The sequence below is a fragment of the Antennarius striatus genome, chromosome 3 (assembly GCF_040054535.1).
Source record: "Antennarius striatus isolate MH-2024 chromosome 3, ASM4005453v1, whole genome shotgun sequence".
Lineage (NCBI taxonomy): Eukaryota > Metazoa > Chordata > Actinopteri > Lophiiformes > Antennariidae > Antennarius > Antennarius striatus.
Window position 1 is genome coordinate 12331458 of NC_090778.1, and position 19970 is coordinate 12351427.

General features: G+C 39.3%; 2 protein-coding genes across 6 annotated transcripts in view; both read left to right on the forward strand.

Moving 5' to 3' along the window:
- Positions 1 to 9909, forward strand: part of LOC137592204 (neurogenic locus notch homolog protein 1-like) — a 37544-nt gene extending 27635 nt beyond the window's left edge. Inside the window, exons 24-34 of the mRNA XM_068310187.1 lie at positions 62 to 174; positions 297 to 868; positions 1109 to 1543; positions 1646 to 1794; positions 3448 to 3661; positions 4006 to 4096; positions 4389 to 4551; positions 5814 to 6112; positions 6522 to 6669; positions 6766 to 6863; positions 6990 to 9909. Of these exons, the coding sequence (XP_068166288.1) occupies positions 62 to 174; positions 297 to 868; positions 1109 to 1543; positions 1646 to 1794; positions 3448 to 3661; positions 4006 to 4096; positions 4389 to 4551; positions 5814 to 6112; positions 6522 to 6669; positions 6766 to 6863; positions 6990 to 8366 (3659 nt within the window). The 3' untranslated portion in view covers positions 8367 to 9909. The remainder of the gene's footprint in view (positions 1 to 61; positions 175 to 296; positions 869 to 1108; positions 1544 to 1645; positions 1795 to 3447; positions 3662 to 4005; positions 4097 to 4388; positions 4552 to 5813; positions 6113 to 6521; positions 6670 to 6765; positions 6864 to 6989) is intronic.
- Positions 9910 to 11303: 1394 nt separating this feature from the next.
- On the forward strand, positions 11304 to 19220 carry ubac1 (UBA domain containing 1). Of its 5 annotated transcripts, none has more exons than XR_011035020.1 (11): positions 11304 to 11727; positions 12327 to 12447; positions 12520 to 12593; positions 12721 to 12834; positions 13001 to 13103; positions 13577 to 13685; positions 14561 to 14825; positions 15413 to 15499; positions 15621 to 15759; positions 16878 to 17052; positions 17898 to 19220. XR_011035020.1 is itself a non-coding variant. In XM_068310607.1 (11 exons), the coding sequence occupies exons 1-10, from the start codon at positions 11590 to 11592 to the stop codon at positions 16991 to 16993; spliced, it is 1266 nt and encodes a 421-aa protein (XP_068166708.1). In that variant the 5' UTR covers positions 11304 to 11589; the 3' UTR covers positions 16994 to 17034; positions 17898 to 19220. The 5 variants fall into 5 exon arrangements, 3 of the variants coding, with proteins under 3 accessions (XP_068166708.1, XP_068166707.1, XP_068166709.1); XR_011035021.1 differs by having other exon boundaries at positions 17928 to 19220; XM_068310607.1 differs by having other exon boundaries at positions 16878 to 17034.
- Positions 19221 to 19970: the final 750 nt, after the last annotated feature.

Sequence of the window (19970 nt, forward strand, 5' to 3'; positions counted from 1 at the left end):
GACGTGATATTTTTGCAATAATTGTGACATAAGAGTCACATTTATTGTGTTTTTACTGTAGGTCAACACTGTGACATGGTGTTTGATGGATGTAAGGGAAAACCTTGTCGTAATGGAGGGACCTGTGCTGTTGCCAGTAATACCCCACATGGCTTCATCTGCAAATGTCCTCCTGTGAGTACCACAAATATGTCTCAAAATAAAATTATGTCCTAGCACTTGTGTGTAAAATAATTTTTACTGTAGTGCGTAAGTTCTATGGTTTATAATTGTCTTATTTTCTCTTGTTTTTCCAGGGGTTTACCGGCTCCACATGTGAATATGATGCCCAGGCTTGTGGCAGCCTCCACTGCCGCAATGGAGGTACCTGCATCTCTGGCCACAAGAGTCCTAAGTGTTTGTGCACTCCATCCTTCACTGGTCCTGAGTGCCAGTATCCCACTGACAGCCTCTGCAACTCCAACCCCTGCTATAATGGTGGCACATGCGAAAACACGTCTGAGGCGCCATTCTACCACTGTTTCTGCCCCACAAACTTCAACGGTCTCCGATGCCACATCCTGGATTATAGTTTTCAGGGAGGCTTCGGCCATGACATCCCACCACCGTCTGAGGTGGAGGTTGCTTGTGACATCCCGCAGTGTAAGGAAGCAAAAGACAACAAGTTCTGCGATGTGCTCTGTAACAACCACGCCTGTGGTTGGGACAATGGCGACTGCTCGCTCAATTTCAATGCCCCATGGAAGAACTGCTCTGCCTCGTTGCAGTGCTGGAGGTACTTCAGTGATGGGAAATGTGATTCTCAGTGTGACAATGCTGGATGTCTCTACGATGGCTTTGACTGCCAGAATCTGGAAGGACAGTGCAAGTAAGTAAATTAGACAAGATCCAAATCAAAGTTCAACAAAGATTCAGTCTGGAAAATAATTGGCTTGGAGGAGCATCATCATTGTTACAGACAGGTTGGAGCACATAAAAAAAATAAAAATTAAAAATATTTTATTTCATAAATTGATACATTCATGCAGTCATATGTAACATAATGTCCTTTTCTATTGTATAATGCACTTACAAGAGACCGCACCCCTAACATAACACTTCTTTTCAGTCCACTGTATGACCAGTACTGCAAGGACCACTACGCAGATGGTCACTGTGATCAGGGCTGCAACAATGCTGAGTGTGAATGGGATGGATTGGACTGTGCCAACCACATGCCTGAGAAGCTGGCCTTGGGCCAGTTGGTCCTGGTGGTCCACATCACCCCCGAGCATCTCCTCAACAACTCCTTTGGATTCTTGCGTGAGCTGAGCCGCGTCCTTCGTACCAATCTGATATTCAGGAAGGATCCCAAGGGTGAGATGATGGTGTACCCATACTATGGGAATGAACACGAGCTGAAGAAATACAACATCAAGCGCTCGGTGGATACTTGGTCAGGCATCTCTGCTAAGGTGCTGAACGTGGTGAAGAGGAGTTTGTATGATGCGGCAGAAGAGAGCAGGAGAACAAGGAGGGAGCTGGATCACCTGCAGATCAAAGGGTGAGAGAAAATAATTAAATTTCTTCTCTGATTATGTTGCAGTAGCGATTTTTACTGAGGACCATGCCATGACCTTTGTACATGGTCCTCCTACTTCTACAGGTCAGTTGTCCACTTAGAAGTAGACAACCGTCAGTGCTTCCAGCAGTCCTCTGAGTGTTTCCAGAGCACCAATGATGCAGCAGCTTTCCTTGGGGCGCTGGCTTCCAGTGGCAAACTGGATGTTCCCTACACCATTGAAGCAGTTTACAGTGAGTTCATTTTTAGAATTATGCATGATGACAGAAAGTTATTATTACTACATATTTAACAGACCTTGAAATCAAAGTTGGTTACAGCCTGTTACTCCTCTTGCTTTCTTTTCATTTTTGGGCAAAATCAAAGTTCATCAGCAGATCAAACTGAAATCTTACAGAACCTTAAACACCATTTAAGAACACATCAGTGAGACCCTTGTTTAACCAGCTGAGCCATTCATCCATTATGATGAGCCTTGGCAGTGTAGTTACATCCCGCTTCAAAGCGGTGATGTATTGTGATTGTCAGTGTTCAAGTTCCTATATTTTACTTCTGTATGAGTTTCTGAAAACCGAGCAAGAAATGAAAACTACTAAGCGAGCCCAACTGATTGCTAGTTTTAATGTTTATGAGACCTTTGGAAATTGAGGCCAATTTGATGATGCAAACTCAAATAACTGTATATAAATAAAAGTTGATTGAAGAGTGAAGAAATTGATTTCTCCTTGAGTGGAAACTGAAAGCTGCTGTGACTACAGAATATTGGACAAAAACTGGCAAGAATCAAAACCACATCTTAAAAATTTGCATAATTATTGGTACTGATGTAGAATAATTGTGATTTATAGTAAAGTTTATAAAATGTGTAAACCTCTGGTGCGATCCGCAAAGATTGTTCCCTGTTGTCCAGACATACACTCCATGCACAGGTGGTTTAGACACGTGCTCTTAGCACACATCCTGACTGCAAAGGCCTTGTGGTTGGATCCTGACCTGAATTCTCTTTGATTGTGTATTTGTTATGCAGCGGTGAACAAATGCAGTTGTGAATCTCATGGCCTAAACAAATCAATCCTTCCCTCAGTGTGTAAATCCAATGGCTTCAGGCTCCAAAATGGTTAATTGCTGCAAATCAACTCATCCAGCCCCCAACTCGCAAGATAAAACTCTCTGTCTGTCTTCAACTCACAGACATGTACGCATATACGTCCTAAGATAACACACTCACACTCACGCACAGGCACTTCATCCCACAGTGTGAGGGGCTGCTGCAACCTTCACCTTGCTGAATGTAATACCAGGACTTAATGCATCTCTAAGGGTTTAGGTTGGGGGAGTTTATCATTTCAAAATCGTTAGTGGAAAAAAAGAGAAAGGGAAAAATTGATCGGGAGTGTGCTAGAAGTTGGGAGTCTTTGTTATCTTGAAAATCCTAATAAATCCTTCGTCTTTACAGCTTAAAGCGCGTGCAGTAATTTGAAGTTCATTAATCCCCCTCCTTTTTTCTCTTAAAGAAGAAATGGTAAAGTTGTCTCTTGGTACTCTGAGTTGAAAAGGGAGAGAGGTGGTGGTGGTGTTGGTTTTCACTCCTTTTTTTTATCACGCCCCTATCTTTTTTCTTTTTCTTTTTTTGATGGAAAGTGGTTAGCAATTCTGATTATTACTGAATACATGGTAGAAGCTAGCTATAGAAAGGGTGAGGATCGTCAGTCAGTTTCTGTTGATCGCTGCTGGTTGTGAACTGGAGTGTGGGACCGTGACGCGAAAAAGAGCTGTACCAGCTCCGTTCAAACACTCTGGCTGATCCTGGGTGTCCTGGTCTGTCTTTTGCTGGTCTCACTCTGCTCACCAGCCCATCTTGACCATGTTGTCCCTTTTCCAACCAGGCGATGTGGACCCCGAAAAATCTCACTATCTCTACCCAGTATACTTGGTTCTGGGCGGATTAGGATTACTGGCCTTCCTTGGAGTGGGGATGGTGGCTGCCCGAAAGCGTCGCCATGAGCATGGGCGCCTCTGGCTCCCTGAAGGCTTCAAGACCACAGAGAATAGCAAGAAGAAGAGACGTGAGCCTGTTGGAGAGGATTCTGTTGGACTGAAGTAAGTTTGTGCTTTTTTATCTTCGGTGTACCTGTCTCTTTTATATTTTTATTTATTTTCCCTGGCTCTAAGAAATGGCGTAAATGCAGGTCAGTCAAATTTGGGAAAGGGAGGTTTAATTTTGATCATTAATGATAATTATGTAGGAGGTGGATGACATAGGAAGTGAGTGATATACAAGGTTAAGGTGTGCATTAATTGACTTGTTAGGGAGTAGGGGTGGGGTATAGTTTTAATCAATGTTTTTGTTTTCGGCAATGCGGCACCATTAGTGGTGAGAGGCTCAAATGGGATGGAAGCAGTAGAGTTCAAGGAATTTTAATGGTTTTCCTGAATCCTCATAGGCCACTGAAAAACACCTCAGACATTTCACTCATGGATGTTACCCAAAATGATTGGGAGGAAGATGAACCTTTAGATACAAAACGTTTCAAGGTAAGGAAACAGAAATATATATATATATATATTTTTTTTTTTTTTTTAAATTTTAAAAAAAAATATTATTTAGGATATTATTTATGTTTTTTTTATTTGCAACTTGATCAAGTTTTTAAACTTTTTTTAAATTTCCCCTTGTGGGACTAATAAAGGAATACCTCATTGTAAACAAATATTGAATATAAATTTATTGTGCATTTTTTAATATTTCTGAATGTTTTTTTTTTTTTATAAAATTTTGTTTTTATTAATATTCAGCCATCTAACCATTCTCCCCTTGTTTTCACAGTTTGATGAGCAGGCTATACTTGAGGCGGATGACCAGACCGACCACCGCCAGTGGACGCAGCAGCACCTGGATGCTGCAGACCTGCGCATCCCTTCTATTGCTCCCACTCCCCCTCAGGGCGAGATTGAGAACGATTGTATGGACGTTAACGTTCGGGGACCGGGTTGGTGACTCATTACTTATTAAATCACAGACACATTGTTGGAAACTCAGAGGGAACACAGAAGTGTTTGGGTTTTTTTGTTTACTGTTATTTGGTTGTCTTGATGATTAATGATTAATAATGCAAATTAAAAAAAATTTGAAAAATAAATTACAATACTAAATTATAATGTATTTGTCAGCATACCCCTATACAGTACAGTATATGTGTCAACATATAATTGAAAAGGTCAAAATAAAAGATAAAACGAACTTTCCATTATCAAAATTAAAATCTCGGATTCCCCTCTAATGGTTGTTTTACTTAGTAAGATTAACTTGGTAAATAGTGTCCTTTCTTATTAACTCTTTAAAGTCTCTAAACCTCTATAAGATGAGAAGGGGTCACCAGAATTTAGTGATTTGTTTGAATGGGACACAAACTTAAGATGACTGTCAGCTCATCAGCTCACAACTTTTTGAAAATACATTTCTCATTGTGGGAATGTGTGTGTGCGCGCGTGTGTATGTCTTGAAATGCGCACGTAGGAGTTGCTAAAGCCCCATGTCCTCAGGGTAAAGGATCCTCTTCAAAGCAGCCTGCTGGAAGCCGGGTGCCTGGGGGGAAACACTGATTCCTGGTCAGATTAATCATTTGACCACTAACAGACCTCCAGTTTTGTGTTTTTATTTGTTTTGTTTTTTTGTATTTTCCACATTACTGTATATAAAGCACATTATTGTAATAAGTGTCAAAGTCCCTGAAGAAAAAACTATGAAAAATCAAAGTAAGAGGGTTAACAACATGAGAGCACACTTCCCCCATCGTGTATTGATGGACTTGAATCGACCAAATCTGCAAGATCTGGGGCTTGCTATCCTTTTGAAGAGGAGAAAACCTATTCAAGTCGACTTACTGATCTGCCTCTCACAGTTAGATATTAATGCTTCTTTTTGCAGCAGTAGCAAGCCTCGGCCTCTATCCTCAAGCTTCACTTTGCTTCTGGATAGTCTCCTATGCCAGGGCCTTGATCAGAATCCCTTATCGAAAGGCGAGAGCGATAATGATTCAACCAAGGCAAAAGTGTCAAATCCGTATTCGATTTGTTTGTTTCTTTGTTTTGATCTGTCTGAAGCTTTGATGTGCTAGCTCCTGTTATTTTTGCAGCAGTGGTTAAATCTGTGCTCTGCTGACCAGGCAATATGTTACCTTCTTTTATTTATTTCTGTAACTTTTTTATTCATTCTATATTTTTTTCCTATCCTTCTCCCATCTCTGTCTAGATGGATTCACACCGCTGATGATTGCATCATGCAGTGGGGGAGGTTTAGAAATGGGCAACAGCGAGGAAGAGGAAGACGCCTCTGCTAATGTGATCAGCGACTTCATCTACCAGGGTGCAAACCTTCACAACCAGACTGACCGCACAGGTGAAACAGCTCTTCACCTGGCCGCCCGCTACGCCCGTTCTGATGCTGCCAAACGACTGTTGGAGGCCAGCGCTGATGCCAACATCCAGGACAACATGGGCAGGACACCTCTGCATGCTGCTGTGGCCGCTGATGCCCAGGGGGTGTTCCAGGTGGGTTTTCATGTGCCAGTAATTTCCTTTACAATTTTAGTGCTGAGACTAGTGATTGGTCCATTCATCTGTCAATCACAATGTTAATCTTTAATGAAGCAAGAATGTCAAGCATCAACTGCTGTGATGTGTTTGGTGCTTCTGTTTCTATAATTATGTTGATTAAATTTCTTTGGGATTAAGATAAACCAAACTTTGTAAAGATGTCACACAGAGCTCTGGGAATTTACAATGCATTGTGATAGTCATCACCTTAAATTTGCATTGGTAAGCTGACAGTCATTGATTATTTGCAGCCTAAAAAAATTGTCTTTAAAAATAGATGTCACCCCTTAAAGTATGAGATTTTAACTGCAGGAACAGATCTGTGTTTAGATCAAAAGGAGTGACCGATTGAATGTCTGTATAGATTCTGATAAGGAACCGCGCCACAGACCTGGACGCCCGCATGCATGATGGCACTACACCCCTGATCTTGGCTGCCAGGCTGGCAGTGGAGGGAATGGTCGAGGAACTTATTAACTGTCATGCTGACGTCAATGCGATCGATGATTTTGGTAAAGTTTCTCTGCGTTATTAAGACCCTAATAATCACATTTTTCTTTGTTAATTCTGAATGTAGTCATGAGTACTCTACTCTCTAATGTCTTCAGGTAAATCAGCTCTTCATTGGGCAGCAGCAGTCAATAATGTGGAGGCTGCTGTAGTGCTTCTTAAGAATGGTGCCAATAAGGACATGCAAAATAACAAGGTAAAAACACTATCTAGTTATTCACCTGCAAGCTGTGATAAACACTAGTGAAATATCATTCTAACAAATAATTTTCCACTTACCTGAGAATCCCTTAACATGATGTCTCTTTTCTCCCTGCTGCAGGAGGAAACCCCTTTGTTTTTGGCTGCTAGGGAAGGAAGTTATGAGACTGCCAAAGTCCTACTGGATCATTTTGCTAATAGAGAAATAACTGACCACATGGACCGGCTACCAAGAGACATTGCACAGGATAGAATGCATCATGACATCGTGCGGCTAATGGATGAATACAACCTGGTACGGAGTCCTCACATGCATGGAGGTTCTCTCGGCACCACGCTGTCTCCCCCTCTCTGCTCGCCCAACGGCTACCTGGGTGGGATGAAACAGCCCCAGCCTCAAGGTCAAGGCCAGGGAAAAAAGGCACGCAAGCCCAGTGCTAAGGGCATCGGCTGCAAGGAGGGCAAAGATATAAAGGTGAAAAAGAAGAATTCCCAGGATGGGAAGTCTGGAGCCCTCTTGGACAGCTCGGCGGTCCTGTCACCAGTTGACTCATTGGAGTCTCCACACGGCTATGTCTCTGATGTGGCCTCACCACCCATGATGACCTCACCTTTCCAGCAGTCACCATCTGTGTCCCTGAATCATCTGCAGGGTATGTCTGACCCACACCTAGCTGTCAACCACATGGTGATGCCAAACAAGCAGGACCTGGCCAGAATGCAGTTCGACCCTTTGCCTCCTCGTCTCACTCATCTGCCCGTGTCTGGCTCCAGTGGCCAGGGTGTTATAAACGGCCAATGTGATTGGCTATCCAGGATGCATGGCAACATGAGCCAGTCCGGCCAGTTCAATGCCCTGAGAGGAGCTCCTAGTGGTCAGGGTGGTCTGCACCAGGGAGGGCAGCATGGATTGATGGGTTCCATTCACAATGGCCGCCCCACCACCAGCCTATCACAGATGATGACCTACCAGGGTATCCAGACTACCAGACTGGGCCCACAGCCCCACATCATGCAGCAGCAGGCTCAGCAATTGCAGCAGTTACAGAATCTGCAGCAGCTCCAGCAGCAACAACAGCAGCAACAGAACATCCAGCTTCAGCACCAGAACTCAAACACAACCAACAGCCAGAGCTTCATTAGCGGGGAGCTCAGTTCCTCTGAGCTCCAGCAGGGCTCGGGCAGCAGCAGTATGCCCATACACACCATCCTGCCACAGGAGACCCAAATTATGACTTCTTCAATTAACCAGTCAATGCCCAGCACTCAGTTCCTCACCCCACCATCCCAGCACAGCTATTCAGGTCCCATGGACAACACCCCGAACCATCAAGTCCAGGTGCCTGACCACCCTTTTCTAACACCGTCACCCGGCTCCCCTGATCAATGGTCAAGTTCATCTCCCCATTCAAACATGTCAGACTGGTCAGAGGGCATTTCAAGTCCACCGACAAGCATGCAGTCTCAGATCGGACATATACCTGAGCAGTACAAATAAAATGTTTTCTATCTTTATGCCCAGATGAGCTGCTGTGTGTCTGTGTATGTGCATGCGTGCGTGTGTGTGTGTGTGTGTGTGTGTGTGTGTGTGTGTGTGTGTGTGTGTGTGTGTGTGTGTGTGTGTGTGTGTGTGTGTGTGTGTCTGTAAGTGTGTGTTTGAGTCTGTGTATGTCATTTTTTTTCAGCACTCTGGAAAAAAGAGAAAGAACAATGCTGTAAACATAATTTAGTAGGATTTTTATATGCTTTTATACTAACAACAAAACCTTTTTCATCCATTCTTTTTATTTATTAATGCCTTATTTATACGCATTGCCTGCTTGCAGAAATTCCATGGATCCATGGTGCTGGGTCATTCTCAGAATATAAAGTATTTTAGGGAGATTTGCCTTTCTTTTTTTTTGCAGTGAAGCCTCAGCGTAAACACTGGGTATTTATTTCCATAAGAACTTTAGTGCTTGCATTTTTTCATTACTCAATTCTTGTTTATATTTCATTTTTGTACAATCTTGTTAATAAATAAACATGTAATTAAGGTGCATTTTATATTGCACAAGTTTCACTGTTCTTTTTTAGTTTGTCGTGAGAAAAGTTCAACTCATTAAAGATAGACAATTTGTGATTGTTGACAGAAGTTATGTATTTTCTGCAAATATCTTCTGTTTGTGTAGGATCTGTTTCTGCCATTTCTGCATATTGTGCGATTTTAGTTTTATTCTCTGAAGTTGTGTTCATGTTCTAAATCAAAGGAACAACATTGTGTTGTGCTTCTAAATTTGATTGCCTTCATAAGCAGCAATGTGGTGGAGGTGTGAAATGTCATATATTATCTACCCATCTTGGAGATTGGCAGTTAAGACAGTCTTGAACATCTTTTAGCCCTGTGGTGTTGGACAACTGGCCTGTTGGTCACAATGTATGTTGTTGTCTAGAGGGAAAGAAAAACTTTCTTGTCACCCTCCTATTAGTTTGAGCCTATGGCTGTGTTCTTCCTTTTGTAAATATATCATAAATTTCCCTTGTAAGCAAGATTTTGTTTAAAAAATCTGAAGTCTTCAGCATGCCGTTTGAACCAATCAGCAGCCTCCAGAATGTCAAACAATACAATATATATTTTGTATTATATTGTCCCTTCTGCATAAATAAATTTAAACTTAAAAGATACATTATATATTGTCAAAGACATTTGTTTCTCATAAAAGGAAAAATGCATAAATATTGAAGGTTTTATAAATTCATATTTCATTTTCTGCAGTCCACTGAAAATTCCACTCAGGCACACATTTGTGCATAAAGTTTGTTATATTTTTGTAAGACAAAATGTTAGCTAAATTCATATTTGTGCCCCATTCAGTTCTTTGTGAGATGCCCCTGATATGGTTTGAAAAATATTACAATTATAATTGTTATAAAAATAGGTTGCAGTGAAATTGTGATATCTGGAATGTCTTTTTTTTCTGTAAAGATATTATTTGCAACAAATGTATTTCTTTCTTTTTCAGTCTGTGTTTGTTAAAATAAAGGACACTTGTGTGTCTTGATCTTTTGAGAACTGTCTTTTTTTTAACTTAAAATTCCAGTGAAAACAATGTGAAAAAAAATGAAATAGCCAAATAATTATCTAGCATACTAATGATGTCACAGGAGCACATCTGCTATACAATATTTATTAATAGCACTTTTGAATATGCTTTAGATTTGAAATTGAAAGATTTAATTGAGACTCATTATACAGTACATGATATTTCATCAGCGCGTGGTCAAATAAATGTTATAGAAATACTTTAAGAATATTCATAGACAAAAATGCACTCCAAATAGAGTTGAATATCGCTGATACATCTTTAAGTCTTCCATATAGATTTTGGGGAAATCTTGAGGATTTTCAAACACTTACTGATAAGCAATTGATAAAGTGGACTAGTGTGCTGTATTTTATTTACAGGATCAATAATATTTGATCTCCTTACAAATACAGTACATTGATTGAAGGGGCTGAAGTTCAAGTGTTGCACCTTATAGCTCATTGTCTCCCTCTAGTGGTGGCAATTGTCTCTAAAAATCAGAACGTCGAAGGAAGCGCCTGAAGTTTGCATTTCTACTACTGTCTGTCCTCCAAAGACGGAACTATGAGAATCTCACCTATCAATAAAAGGTTTGTATAGTACCAGTTCAATACAATAAATACAAGTACAAACTAAATATAATTGTGCGAAAAAAATTCTAATAAAAAATCAAATTGCAACCAAAAAACACAAAATGTAATCTACAAAAAGGAAAACATTTGAAAAAATAAAATTAGAAAATGTGCAATTCACCATCAAAAATATACATTTGTTTAAGTGAGAGACTGTTGGTTAAAATCGTGGATACAATGATTTCATTCAAGAGTTTTGCAAAAGGTGAAAAATAAATAAAGTAATGAACAGATGAATGAATTAATAGCGCAATATAGATCTAAAACAAAAATGACAGTAAATCATTTTCTTTTTCTTTTTTTAGTGGACACTGTCTGACTGGAACAAGTCGACATTCCGTCACACGATAAAACTTTTATCAATAATGATAAATCTTTTATCGAGTGACGCGTAAATAAATGCTTTCCTCCCTGCACTTGCACATATTTTATTATAGTGTTTCGACATTTTAAAGACGTAGCCTCAAAATACATCTTAATTCCATTAATTTCTCGACTCTTTTTGAGTATCACCACGGATTGATCTTTTGGTCTAGTAGTCATCAACCCTTGCACACCGTTGACAAAGAAAACACTGAGCATTGCTCACATCCAACCGTATCGTTGTTAGCGTTAATAATACTGTAGCTGTAACCAATAATCATGATTCACGACATCCGTTGAAAAGCCAATGACTGAAACGACTACGGCTCCCATGATGCACCGGTGGCTGTATAATTGAAGTTCAAAGTTCAAATCTTACAGTAAAAATAGTATTCGCAGGCTGGCTGTCTGTCCGCAAGGAAAAAAATAAACAGCTTGGTGGTCACAGAACTGATCGGTTGCCTTTCAAACAAAAACTGTTAGATGACACCGAAAATGTCTCTGAGATAATCGCGGGCTGCTCCTGTCCTGGTGTCGGTGGATTTACAGAACGACGGCTAGCTGGATGCTGACGCTAGCTCGCTAGCTCTTCGGGATCACACAGCAACTGCTGTTGGTTAACGTCAGTGGACTGACGAGATTTGGTGTGAAGGCTGCAGCTATGTTTGTCCAGGAGGAGAAGATTTTCGCCGGGAAGGTGTTGAAAATACACATCTGCACAATGGATGGTACGGAGTGGTTGGAGGAGATCACGGAAGACACCACTGTCGAGAAACTGAAAGAGAAGTGCTTGAAACATGTATGTTTGTGATGTCTCTGGCTCCTGTCCCTGTTGTGCTGTAGACGTTTGCCGTCCACCATGTCATCTGCGTGAACTGTCAGTGTCAGTGTCACAGGCTTTGTATTTTTAGCACTGGGTAGACTTCGCTATTTATAATTTAGCAGGTTGGCTGTCCCTCTAAGCTAGCCAACAGTCCGACTTCCCATTTTTTGTTCCGTGTTGCTAGCATTACAGGTGTTTTCTCCGCTATTCTTACCCATTCTTACTCTTCTGTTTGTGTCTTTTGCACAAACTTTAAATGTTAGCCTTAGTTTTATTCCTCCTCGGTAGCATAGTTATTGTAACAACACATGGGCAGTGACATGATGATAGTAACAGTATCAGATCTTTGACTCTTATATTATAAAAAATATATATATTTCTCCTTTGGTGGAGAGGTTTAGTGCGCAAAACTACTGATGGAAGAAAACGAATTTGTTACTAGATAACATATTTGCTTGAGGTTTGCTTTTGTGTGAACAAATAAAATACTTGGAAACAAGTAAATGTCATTATTTGATCATGTTTGCCTTGACATTGAGTTAATTCTGAGATTTTCTTTTGTGCTTGAATTATAGTATGTGCATGGAAGTCTAGAAGACCCGAAAACACTCACCCACCATAAACTCATACATGCTGCTACAGAGAGAGTTCTCACCGACACTAAAACCATTGGTGATGAAAATCTGAAAGATAAAGGTATGTATTACCCATTTTTTTCTTGATACCTTTGGTCTTCCCCGAACTGACCATGCTTCATTTATGTGGTAGATGTTTTGCTGCTCATAAAGAAAAGACCACCACCAACTCTTCCAAAGAATGCAGATGTTAGTTCAGATGAAAAGGTATGCTTACTCAACATTTATTTCACGTAGGACAGGACTAGTGGTTTTGTTGTTCTTTAAATTTTGCACCAAAATGCATCAGAAATGTGTGTACATAATTAGCTCTCTCTTATGTTTGTCCTGGTAGTCCCAGAAAAAACAGGACAATAAAGCTCCAGACAAAGATGCCATTCTGAAAGCGACCACCAACCTTTCCACGCGCCACACTGACCGTTCAGTTACCCAGCATAATATCAGAGATGTAAGGTTCTTGGTTAATGGATTTGTCAGTAAATGCATAACATTACCGGGCGTTATTCTAATATGTGGGTTTTGTTAAAAAAAATAAAATTTATATATATATATATATATATATATATATATAACATTGTTGGTGTTTCATTTGCAATTACATGTTTATGTTCTAGTTTCAGACGGAGCTAAGAAAGATTTTAATTTCTCTCATTGAAGTCGCCCAGAAGCTTCTGGCTTTGAACCCTGACGCAGTTGAACTCTTCAAAAAGGCCAATGGTAAAGCTACTGTAACAACCTCATAAAAAGTGTGTGAGTGTGAGTGTGTGAGATACACACATGATTTGTATCCATAAACCCCCACAGTCATTAGAGTGAAGAGAATGGACTGAAAAAATAATAAACATTTTTTACAGCAAGAAAAAAGATGATTATTTAAAATTTTGAATTTTGCTAATTCATTCACAAATGAGTTGTGAAATATTTTCTGTTGTGATTATATGACTGTAATGCAGTGAAACTGATTCAGAGGATCTCATCTGTCATCTCATCTTTGTTCACATTATCCGAAGTCGGGTTGCGGCGGCTGTGGCTTCAACACAGAACCCCAAACTTCCCTTTCCCCAGTCACATCAACCAGCTCTGACTGGAGGATTTTAATATGTTGCTGCTGAAAAAAAAATTCTTGTTAACATTTTCCATATACTGCCCAACCCTTGGTTTCAGGTCTCTTTTGTCTTTGTGTCGTGTAGCGATGTTGGATGAAGATGAAGAGGATCGGGTGGATGAAACAGCCCTTCAGCAGCTAACTGAGATGGGTTTCCCTGAGAGCAGAGCCATCAAAGCTCTTAGACTGAACCAGTAAGACTAATTTGGTTTACATAAGACAGTTCAAATATATAGCAAAACAGGATGGAAGTTGATAACTTTTTCAAATGAATCACCTTAATGTACATGAAAGGCATTTAATAATGCCCTCCTAGGTTTTGTTTCCAAAAGTTCTTTAGGTAATTTCAGGTAAATTGAAATAACATCTAGAATTTTGTTCCTTCTTAACTTGATGATCTTAATTTCAATAATATTTTAAAAAAGTAAAACAAAAAAAAAAGAACCTTTGCTAAAAACACATGTTTCTTCTCGAAACACCTGGAGTCAAATCATTTTGCACAATAAGTTATTATTTTGTCTGATATTCTGGATCAATAGTGATCAAAGCCGTAACCCTCCTCTTCATGGAAAGCCGTAACCCTCCTCTTCATGGAGTGACAAGACCTCCAAATGCCATCACAGGGATGTTGGCCCACTCTTCAGTCAGAGCTACTGGAGTTACTGCTAAGTCTGTGGAGGATATTCATGCTGTGGCACTCCCTCAACTGAACTCATAGTTTTCCAGTGGGGTTGGGCCTCACCTCTCACTAGTCCAGAAATACCTTCACGTTATCAGCACAGCACTGCTGTAAATTCACAGGATCGAAGTCCATCACAGCTCAGAAGATTCCTTTTTGTTTTGTTATATATGCCTGATGTGGGTGCGTAGGGTTAGGTTTAGCAGCGGTCTGTCAGAACTGTTTTGTGGGGGGAATCAGGCAACTAGGTCGATCCTCATCCTGGGTCAAAAATATTCTGGCCAATACAAAGAAAAAATGCAGAGTGGTGTGTTTTTAAATCCTCTGTTGTACGTTTATGTGACTCAACTGAATAGTCATCCTGGAACCTTTTTTCATATCCTTTCACAGCATGTCAGTGACACAGGCAATGGAGTGGCTTATAGAGCATGTAGATGACCCCTCTGTTGATGCACCTCTACCTGGCCAGGACTCTTCTGGGGCAGCAGGAGCCATGGCTGCTGCCACACCAGGACCCTCATCTTCCAACTCTGGCCCTAACCTTCTTCGCAGCCTCTCCAGTCAGACCAGTACAGACGAAAGCAGCAGGCAGGACGAGCTCATAGAGATCTTTAAGAGGATCCGCAGGAAACGGGAGTTCAGACCAGATTCAAGGGTGGGTGGCTTTATCCTGTTGGAGCTTACATACAGAACTTATTACTTGATATTATAAAACTTATTTTGGAGCTTGCAACCTGCTTAAAGTCACAGTTTAATTACACTTCATACAAACACCACTGCTGGCTTGGTCTATATTGTACTTTGTGCCAGCTTTTAATATTATGATTGACTAGTGCAGTTTATGGGTTATTCAATTCCATATTGAGTTGAAAATTCTGTTAATCCCTCAAAATACTTCAATCAGTGTAGATACAAGACATTCATATTACAATGCCAATATTTAACCCTTTCTTTCAAACCTTTATATTGTTTTTTTTTACTCTGCCCAAGATCAGCTTTAGCATATATAGAACTGTAAAAGGTGAATTGAGGAGCCCTAATAGATACAGAAAATACAAAATGTGCATTCATGGACAGTAACTGTCTGTGGTGTGTTCTGTAGTTTCCCTTAGCTGATCTTAATGTGCTTCACTTGAAAAGAGAAACACTGCTTCCCAAACACAAGTGTGAGTAAAGCTTTGTTTTTATGATTTGTTTCAGAATCTCTTAAATTAATCACAGGGATTTTCTTTGTTTCTGCAGGCTGTCATTGCATTGATGGAGATGGGGTTTGATGAAAAGGAGGTGGTTGATGCTCTGAGGGTGAATAACAACCAGCAGGATGCTGCGGTAGGTTCACACATCCACAGAGAGAAGGAAAGGTGCAAAAATTTGGACACTGTTTATTTTAAATTTGTCTTGACTCTGACATCTAGAATACTGTTTGTCACTATTTATCCTCTCCCTGCAGTGTGAGTGGCTGCTGGGAGACAGGAAGCCTTCTCCAGAAGATATGGACAAAGGCATTGACACCAACAGCCCACTCTTCCAAGCCATTTTAGAGAATCCAGTGGTCCAGTTAGGTCTAACCAACCCCAAGACTCTTCTAGGTAAAGTTGATAGTAAGGAAAGCTGACAAAAAGTAAAAGCAAGTAACATTACAGTTTAGTGGAAGATTTTTTCCCCAAACGATGTCAAAAACTACCTTTCACATCTTTACCTATATTGTTTTTTGGTTTGTTTGTAATTTTATCTGAAGTACAGCTACGTTTTTGTTTTGCAAGAAAACACTCGCTAAAGTAGAATTATCTGGGATGAGCTGAAGGGCAAAAAGTAACACAGATTTTTCACCAAATGTTTAGCTCAGTTGATCCAAAATTTTGAATCAATCACTGCTTTTATAAACAAATGAAAAAAAATCTTACCTCAGTTTTGGTTCAGAATATCCTCCAATAATGATTTAGCTAGAATGTTGAATTATCAAAAACCGAGCAAAGATTTTTGACTGTCAACAATTTCTCCAAATTGAAATACGTTTGATAAAGACTAACATTTTGTCATTAATGATGAATTGTGCTCTAATTGAGAGCTTTTTTGCGAGAAAATTATTTTCTGATAGAATTTTAGAAACTGTTTATTGTCAATAAACATACAGATGAACTTTATTGATCCTCAGTGGGGAAAATTCACAGCTAAAGCAGCTCAAGAGGCAAAGAAATGGGATATCAAGAATATACAGTTACTGTATATTCAAAATAGAAATATGAAAGGAAAATATAAAATTTGTAGCTTAAAAGTGAACGAGAAATACAGGATATTTTAAAGGTCCATTTTTCATCTACAGAGTGTTAAATTATAAACATGCCTATATTGTCATGGTGAATTAAAAGTTCATCCATGCATACATAACAGGGGTATGTTTTATCCACATCTCAAAAATGAAGGTGGATTTGAACACTGCTGGCCAGAATTCAACATATACTTTGTAAGTGTAGACGTGCATCTCATAATTGATTTCTTAAACGTATTCATTTTTACATATAATTGAAATCAACTGATTTTTATGCCAGTTCCCTCATATTCATCGTTTTATATCCAGGAAGAGACACGTCTGTATCCTTGCACACAAAGTTTCTAGTTTTACCTACCCCTTCCTCCCTCTTTTTGTTGCCAGAGCATTGTTTTTGTTGACCATGTGCCTCAACAGTGTTCCCTGTGTTGTATGCAGCATTTGAAGACATGCTGGAGAATCCTCTGAATAGCACCCAGTGGATGAACGACCCAGAGACTGGCCCCGTCATGCTCCAAATATCCAGAATCTTCCAGACCCTCAATCGCACATAGAGCCTGCTGGTGACCCTCGCTGTGACTGTGGCAGCTCATGTGTATGTTTGCCTGTACAGGTGTGTGTGTGTGTGTGTGTGTGAGCGTGTTTGTGTGTGTGTTTGAATATGGCAGAGACACAAGTATTGTTTTTACCTGAGAAGACAAAGCCGGAGTATTTAGTGTGGGAATTAAAATGTTCTACATATAACTATTTATAATAGTAAAGTAAAAATACTTACACAAAACAAATGTTAACAAGCATTATTATTACAGTAATAATAAAGTATGAGATTTATTACATTGTTTTTACAATTTATTGAGAGCAATTTATTGGTATGACAGAAATTATTTATTTTATATAATTTCTCCATTTGCAAATTTTACGACATGTTTACACTTTAAGTTAAGCTGTTTCCATATTTTTCACATTTTGATATTGATTACAGTTTAGTTGATCATGGGTGGTGAATGTGTGTCAGATTTGTCATTTTTGGTTTCCGTCCCCGTTTTATATCAATGATTTCTTGTTATTAACAGGCTGTGGGTTAATGTGGAGGGTTTTCTTTAGCTGATTAAAAACAGGATTTGTGACACACTTACCTCTGTCTCCTTTCATACCCATGAGGTCATTGTAATTCGACCCACTCAATGAAAGAGGAGAATATTTGTCCAGAAGCCTCTTCAAGAATATTCATTTGACTTTATTGCCTTTTATGACAAAAGATCTGCTACAAAGTGTGTTTTCATCATATTTTTGCAAGAAAATGGAATGTTAGATCTGTGTGTTTGTTGTCTGTGCTTTTTATTATCATCATATTGGTCTTATTTAGCATTTGTTCATATCTCTCTTTTTCTCTTTCTCTCTCTGTCTCTCGCTCTCTCTCTCTCTCTCTCTCACACACACTCACACACACACACACAGACACACACACACACACATCAATCACTGCAGCACTGAGAAAGTTTAAAGAAGGGTTTGCGTTTTATCTCGAGGCTGCAGTGAGGTATTAAATGAAGCTGAGCTCAATGAAAAGGGGTTTTCCTGTCTACTCTAATTTGAACAGGATAATACAAGTTTTCACTCTACAAAGGAGTTAGCATCCTGATGCAAACAAAGAAATAATCGAACATGGAACATTAGTAGTGTTGCTTTTGGTTGATTTTTTTTACTCATGAGAGCAATGAACATTTATTCAGTCAAACAAACCAAAATGTCACTCTATACCCTGCCTTGTCATTAGTTGTACACATGGAAAAATACCCTGTACGTTTGTGCAATAGCGAGGACTTCCGTTGACATATAAAGGAATATATATGATTTGAAGATTATAGATGTGTGAACTGCAGTAGGTAGTATGTTACACAATATTAGCCTTTGAGTACTTAAATTCTCCAGCTATGAGAAGATGAGTATAGATTCATAAAAATAGACTGGTTGTACCAAGAGTGGTGTGTTTTGCCAAGCTTTTGAATGTTCTCATTCAATATTTAAAAATGTGGTATTGATGTGACTTTCTGCTCAGGGAGGCTGAGATTGTTTTTCTAAGCCTGTTGTCATGGCAAATCTTTGCTCACTCCCTTCTAGTTTGACATTTGAAAAAGGCTTTAACTAATCTGTCTAGAACTTTCCTTATAAGAGCACCACAAGACATGGTTTTGTAAATCAATATTTGAAAATATTTCCATGTTTTTAGAAAAAAAAGTCTTGTTTGAACTATGTATTATTTCATTATTTATATCAAAGCCAAACTAGTAATGTGTACTTATTTCTATCACTTTTAGCAAACCTCAAAGATAATGTACAAATGTGAAAGACATTCTTCAAATGTTGTTTTTACAAACCATTGTAAAATATGTGCTTCTGGACTGGTGGGTCTCACTGCATTTCAGAGGCACACAGAACATCTCTGGAGGCCTGTCTGTGCACCACAGCAGTGCACCCTCATCAATGCCACAATGACCTGCTGACTCTCCACATGCTCTGCACTGGCACGAGTACAATACTATCCCAATGGGGGGAAATAAAGTATCACACTAAATGCAGACTTTTCTTTGCAAATGAGCAACAAAATTTAAGGACGCTGAAGACTTGTTGGAGTTACAGGTTACTGTCACTCAGCTTTCATGCAGGACTGTCTCAGATGAACAAACTATGCAATATCCTCTCACAGTCTGTTCATTTAAAAAGCCTTGTTGTGACTGATCTCTAAATCACTATTGCATTAAAGTTTATTTTGTGGCTGCAGTCATTGTATTCTGTGTTTTTCCTGAACAAAATTCTGAAACTTATTGGCAGGGACAAATCTGAATAGATTTTTTTTTTTTAATTGCCTCAGTTCAGTTTCAAGGACTTGGTATTCTTGTTTGTCACTCCCGTTTGTTTGTGTGGTATGTTATGAATTCATTTCTAGTACATATGCAAATAAGCATAAGTATGTCTAATCAATGTGTTTTCAAAGAATCACTTTCAATCTAAACCTAGTTGGTGATTAAGAAATTTTAAAAAATTAAAACGGCTCTTTTCTTCTCTTACAACATGCTGATACATCCACCCGTTTTTGGAGCAGATATTTCCTCATGATCAGGTTTTATTATCACCATTTCCATCAATGTCTGAATCTTTATTACATTCCGCGAAGCGGTGATGTATTGTAATTCTCAGCATTTGTGTGTTTGTCTGTCCGTCCACCAAAAATCTTCACAACGATTGCAGATAGAAAAATGAAACAAAAAGCACATTACTCGGGTGGCAAAGGGGATGAAAATATGACATACATAGACCTTGACAAAACTAGGTCAAAGTCAAATTTCAACTTTTGTACTTTTTTTGCACATATCTCAGGAACCTGATAAGATAGACGTAACAAAAGGCATTTTTTATTCAGGGAGGCAAGGGGGTGAAAATTAGATCACAACCTTGACCTTGAAAATCTAGGTCAAGGTCAAATTTTCACATTTAAACCTTTTTATGTATACATCTCTGAAACCTGATGAG

Bases quoted from the DNA above. Each gene is read 5' to 3' on its own strand.
- ubac1 (XM_068310606.1), top strand. From the start codon at position 11,590: ATGTTTGTCCAGGAGGAGAAGATTTTCGCCGGGAAGGTGTTGAAAATA. The intron at 12,448-12,519 runs GTATGTATTACC...TTTATGTGGTAG, and splicing joins TGAAAATCTGAAAGATAAAG to ATGTTTTGCTGCTCATAAAG. The intron at 12,594-12,720 runs GTATGCTTACTC...TTGTCCTGGTAG, and splicing joins ATGTTAGTTCAGATGAAAAG to TCCCAGAAAAAACAGGACAA.